The 6,090-nt window shown below is 57.2% G+C and overlaps 1 protein-coding gene across 1 annotated transcript in view; it reads left to right on the forward strand.

Moving 5' to 3' along the window:
• The window catches only part of CMIP (c-Maf inducing protein), a 224,214-nt gene extending 218,455 nt beyond the window's left edge, over nucleotides 1-5,759 (forward strand). Inside the window, exons 19-21 of the mRNA XM_084905562.1 lie at nucleotides 593-698; nucleotides 1,949-2,019; nucleotides 3,862-5,759. Coding sequence (XP_084761688.1) covers nucleotides 593-698; nucleotides 1,949-2,019; nucleotides 3,862-3,915 — 231 coding nt within the window. The 3' untranslated portion in view covers nucleotides 3,916-5,759. The remainder of the gene's footprint in view (nucleotides 1-592; nucleotides 699-1,948; nucleotides 2,020-3,861) is intronic.
• The last annotated feature ends 331 nt before the right edge of the window (nucleotides 5,760-6,090 follow it).

Genomic DNA, 6,090 nt, shown 5'->3' on the forward strand with positions numbered 1-6,090 from the left:
AAGGGCATGCCAGGCAGAGCTGAGGGGCAGGGTCTCCTGTGCCTGTGGGTAGCTGTGGGCCTTTTCCTAGTAATAATGGCCGCAGCACGACGCTTGCTGCCGGGCCTAGCATCAATGGCACTGGTAAGCACTTAGCATGGATCAGCACAAGTGATCTCCAGTCCACACCGGTGGCCTGCCAGCCCCGCCATCACCACATTGTACAGAATGAAAATCGGCACACCCATCAGTCTGCCTTCCAGGCCCAACATTCCCCTCCTTAGCCCACCCGCTGTCCTGTCCAGGAAAAGGCCACTTCACTCCCATTCACAGCCCCCCATTGACGGGGGCCAAACCAATTTGCAGGGAGGGCTCTGGTCAGGCCCTTGTCCCACCAGCAAAAGCTGGATTGGAACTGAGGTCAGAAGAGGCATTTGTGTCTTTGGAGAAAAGTGAGAACAGCCCAGACCCCAAGGCTGGGAGGGCTGTGGGCCTCAGAGCTGGGCTCTGTCCCCGTCACCTACCTCCACAGCTGCCCCCACCTCGGGTTATTTCCCGGGCTGCCTTGGGGGCCAGAGTTGGTCTCCAGGGCTGAGAGGTTCTTGCCCCACAGTTTGGAGACGCCGGCCTGCGCCTCCTGTCGGAACACCTCACCATGCTCCAGGTGCTGAACCTGTGCGAGACGCCTGTCACCGATGCCGGCCTGCTGGCCCTCAGCTGTGAGTACTGAGGGGCTGCCAGGGCAGGTGGGCCCCCTTACATTCACTCATTCATTCACTCATTCATTCATTCCACTTGACACCATGCACTGTGCTCTGTAGCACAAGCATTTATTGAGCACCTACATGTGCCAGGCACCATTCTAGGCGCTAGGGACAAAATGGGGGGGAAGAGGGGGGTTTCCCTGCCCTCGTGAACTTAAATTTTAGAGGAAAAAGTAAGATGAGTAAGGCCCAGCCCTCACCCTCTTGATGCGGACATAGCCCCGGGGGGTTATATTGAAGGAAAGTGCTCCAGGGCATTGCTGCTGTGCTCCCAGTCCACCTGAGTCGTCAGCCCCTGAGCTGGTCAGAAAGGCAGGTTCTTGGGCCCCGCCCCAGCCCTGCTGGCTCAGAAACTGCGCTTTTATAAACGCCTGGGCGAGTCCTGGCACACTGACGTTTGAGAGGCGCTGCCCTCATACAAAGAGCCACACAGCACTCACTCAGGGAACCTCACAATGCACTTTCTGAGCCCAGTCCTCATGTACTGATTAAGAGCCTGGGGCTGCTGAGCCTGGGGACCTGCATTTCCCATTTTAGTCCCATCGGTGTAGGTGAGAGGCCCCGCCCCTCAGAAGGGAGGGACCAAGGAAGGCTTCCCTGGGAGGTGATTGGATCTGGGTGTGAAAGACATACGTAGGAATCAGCCAAGAGGGAGGAGTGCTGGACAGTGGCCATGAGTTCTACAGGGTTGTTGTGGAGGTGCTCAGGAGGTGGTGGGGCAGTGGCAGGGTCAGTCGGGAGGCAGAGGGGAGGAGATTTGGCGCCACTCTGCAAATGGCATTATTGCCTATATCAGTGTGATGGGGCCTGGGTAGCAGTGCAGATCCCTGGCCCTGCTCTGGCCCCTCGCCTCACATCTCTGGGAGTGGACCGGACATTCAGGTCTTTGACAGGCTCCCTGAGTACCTCGTGATGCAAACTGAAGCTTGAGGGTTGCTCTGGAGAACCAAGGGCTTGGGCCAGCTTCTGGGGTTCCCTTGGGGAGAGCCAGCCCCATTCCATCGGGGCTTGTCTGGGGCAAAACAACTCTGGTCCAGGCAGAAGAAGGACAAGACGAGAGACCAGAGGGATGGCAGTTCAGAGGGCAGGGAGAGAACATGGGCCTAATTCAGACCAGCACATGCCTGAAACAGGCACCATCTCTTACCTGCAGCTGCCCCATGGGGTCTTACTGACCTAATGTCTGTCTGTCTGTTCTTGTACAGCCATGAAGAGTCTCTGCAGTTTAAACATGAACAGCACCAAGCTCTCAGCCGACACCTATGAAGATCTGAAGGTAATTCCTTCCTTCCTCCTCCCTCCTCTTCCCTCCGGCCAGCATCTAGATAGCGGTGCTTTGCCCTCATGGAGGTAAAAAGGGTATGGCTCAGCCGATAAGCCCGGAGAGGAAAGAATGGCGATGGAAAGAACTGATAAGGAGCAGGCCAGCAGGGAATTGGAGTGAAAACAGGGAGGGCCTGTGTGGCAGGGGATGGTGGGGACAGTCCTTGAGCTGAGACCCCAGGGGGGAGGCGCCAGGGGTGTGGGGGCAAGAGGAAGCCTCATGCGAAGGTCCTATGGCGGAAGGGTCACAGGAGCTGGCATTGTGGCAAACGTGACTAGAAAGTGAGAAAGAGAACAGGACTGAGTAAGCCCACGTAGGTCACGGGAGGACTCTGGATCCCATCCACGTGCAGGAGACAGCTTCAGAGGCTCCGACAGGGCCGTGAGCTGCTTAAAGCTTGTTCTGGCTGCTGCATGGAAAATAGATATTTTTGAGAGGGAGTATGAGCAAGAGGAGAAGCAGGGGGAACATTCACAGGCTGGTGCAGCCACACAGTAAAAGCTGGCGGCAGCCAGATTGGAGAGATGAAACTGGGGAAAGAAAGAGAATTGGGGTAGTGGAATTTTGTTTGGGAGTAGGGAGTTGGAGGCCCTGGGCCTTCAGCAGCCTCCTGCCACCCCGTTATCCTGGGCTCGGTACCAGCTACCCCAGAAAGAGCAGGCAGGGCCGCCGAGAGAGCCAGGGCGCTGGCAGGAGGCTGCTGGGACAGAGGCTGAGGCCCCCTCCCATCTCCGGCTCAGCCAGACCTGCAGCCGGCCTTGATCACTGGCCTCGCCTCCAGACGCCTTTGTGTGCCAGACCCGTGCCGGGGTTGGGATACTGAGAGTGGCAGGAGGAAGCACAGCTAACAGACAGGACAGGACTTAGGGACAGCAGGGAGGGACAGGCTGCTCCACTCACTGGGTAGAAGGACTTTCACAAAAGGGAGTCCTGAGAAGCCAGTTTGCCAGGCCGGCCGGAAGAGAGGGCCATCCACGGGGTCCTGGGGGGCACGCAGGGAGGGGAGGAGGTACAGGGTGGGCCAGAGCGGAGCCAGCCTGGGTCCCACCCACGGGACTCAGACTCAGACTCAGCGCGCTCGGGCCCTTGTCAGGAATGCCAACGCTAGGGCCCTCAGACCTGCGCTGCTTTAGGGTCTCCCAGACCGAGTTGCAGGGGCTGCAGTAAGCCGTGGGAGGAAGTCGCTTTTGTTTTCAAACATTCGGGAGACACCTGGTGCCTCCCAGCTTTCGTGTTTCGGGGACTCGGGGGGCCATGAGTGCACAACCCGGTGCCTCCAGATCTCCCTGTTTTTTAAGAAAACCTGGAAATCTAGTTTGTCCTGTGCAGTCTGCTAATTTTGAAAGGTTGGCTTAAGTATTGTTGACAGTGCTGTCCTGTGACTGCAGCCCCAGGCATCGAGGGAGCACAGGAGGGGGGCCGTGAGGAGGTGTCTGTGACAGAAGAGCTCCCTGGCCCCGGAGAGTGGGAAGGGGGAGTCAAGGCAGGAGTCGGGTCTGCAGCCTCCGCGCCGGGCAGGCTTGTCAGGAGGGGCCACCCGTTCCATCGTCCCGTGAGCCTGGGCCTGGATTCAGATTGGCTCCACAGATGAGGAAACTGAGGCTCCTGGAGGTTTAGGAGGGGGTTGTCCAAGGTCATGTGGCCGGCAGGGGATCCACAGCCCCTCTGGGGCCGGGGACACCCCCCCTGCTCTGTTCCCTCTGAAGTCACCCCGCTCTGACCTCCAGGGAGCAGCAAAGTGGGGAGGGCAGGGCCAGGCTCCGGAAGGGACCGGATCCTTCTTGATCTCCGCAGGCCAAGCTCCCCAACCTGAAGGAGGTGGACGTCCGCTACACGGAGGCCTGGTGAAGCTGCGCGCAGGAGGCAGTCTGCAGCCGCGACACACAACTCTTGACTAATAGCCGTAGAGCGCCAGGCCCGGGGCCCACCGGCTCCTGGCTGTGCGATAGATGGGGGTCTTTCTGGGGGCAGAGGGCGCTGGGGGAGGGGGAGGGGAGGGTCATGAGCACGCCCAGCCCCCGTCTAATTCTCTTAGCTTCATAATTGGAACCTTGACCTGATCTAAACGGACTTTGTAGCAACCAGAGGAGCATCAGCGGGTCGGGGAGGGCGTGGGAGGGGGGTTGGGGCTGGGGGACCCTTTGTGGATTTTCTTTGCCTTTGTGTTTAATGCCGTGTGGGGGAAGGCAACTCTCTGAGGCCACCGTCACGTATCCAGGGGCCTCCGGGCCGCGAAGGAGCTTCTCCTCAGAGGTCCCGCGGAGAACTCACCCGCCCCTGGGACCAGAAGGCCCAGTCCCACCACCCCATCCTGTGTCCTCGCCATCGCTATGCAAAGTGGTTCTCGTTGTACATAAGATTTAAATAATGCGCCTATTTAAGAAATGTTGACAAACTGCAGGTCTGGGACCTGCCTCTTATTTATGAAGTCTCTGTCCCGCCCGCCCACCTGCCGCCGCCCGCCCGCCCTCCCGCCCTGGTGTGCAGGACTGTACAAACCAGTTGGCTGTCAGGGTAGTGGTAGTGTTATTGTTATTTTTTTAAAAGGAAACAAACAAACAAAAAAAGAACCTTCTTGGAAAATTAATTGCTTTGTAGTAATGGACTCTGTATGCTAATGCTCTCTCCTCCGTCCGTCCGTCCGTCCGCCTACCCCTGTGCGTTTCCCAGATGTCTCCACCTTCCCCCCGGGGCGGGGGTCAGGCTGGGGGAGGAAAAGTGGGGTCCCCACGTTGTGGTCTTGCTCCTCCAAGGCTCTGGCTTTCTCTCAGCCCCTTTTACACATTTGGAGGGGGGTGCTAACCTGCCGTCCCCCCACCCCCGGAGCGCAGCTGCCCGCCCTCTCCCTCTCCCCGTGCCCCTGACTGAGACTCTGCACCTGTGGCCTCCCTTCCCCCCCCCCCCCCCCCCCCCGTGCCCGTGGTCTCCTCGTGCATGCGCCTCCCTGCATGGTCTCGGGAGGAGAGCGAGACGTCGCCTCCGCCGGCCTGACTGCCCAGCCCCCCTGAATGTGACCACTGCACAGACCCTTGTCTCACCCCCCGGACAGCCAACCTTTCTTTTATAAACAGGCGGCTTTTTCTTAACAAGCCTTCACTGTACAGATCAGCCCCTTTACAGTTTACCTGGGGTCCCCTCTCCCCAAAGCCCCCTTTTTCTGTTGTTTTAGCACAAATACGCCCCCTCCAGCACCTCCAGACCTAACCCCCCCAGTCAATGTAATTGTTTTATATATATTTAATCTTATTCAATGGAAACCATGCTTTTGTCTTTTTATACTTTGCTAGGTAGACTTTATTACCCCCCGACTATGCCCTCATTTTTTTAAAAAAGGATAAAAAAGAAATTGGGTTTCAGTCTTAATTCATTTTACGTGCCAGGTTTTATTTCGTGTGCGTGTGAGTGTTCTGTTTTGTGTTTTGTTTTGTTGTTGTTGTTTTCTGTTGTTTGGTTTTATCCTCTCCCCGTGGTCCCATACTTTATAGCACTCTGGTGCAGAAAGAAGCAGAAGCAAAAAAAAAAAAAGAAAAAAATTTAAAAAATTTAAAAAGAAAAAAAAAAAAAAGACCTGAGACATGCCACCTTTCCCCTTCGCACTGTTGCTTTTCCTGATGGTTATACTACTGTCACGTAGCTGTGTTCAGAGATGTGAAATACTTTCAGGCAAAAATAAACTGTAAGTGACTCATTGACCTCTGGCCTTTCTGTGTGGCTTCCCGAGGGTCTTGCGGGAAGAGTGGGGGGCGGGCAGAATGGGGCACAGCCCAGGCCGGAGTCAGGGCTCACAGCAGAGTCCAGTCCAGTCACCTGCTGGGGTGTCCAGGGCTCCTCATCCTCAGCACTGCTGGCATTTGTGGGGGGCATCCTGGGCATCGTGGGGTGCTGAGCAAGATTCCTGACCTCGGCCGCGTGATGCCAGTAGGACCCGCCCCCAGGAGTAACAACTAAAAATGTCCCAGGCGCTGCTCACTCTCAGGTGGACGCACCCTCTCTCCGCCTGGGCACTCGAACATGCAGGTGCTG

This window comes from Pipistrellus hanaki, assembly GCF_964339955.1.
Source record: "Pipistrellus hanaki genome assembly, chromosome: 15".
Lineage (NCBI taxonomy): Eukaryota > Metazoa > Chordata > Mammalia > Chiroptera > Vespertilionidae > Pipistrellus > Pipistrellus hanaki.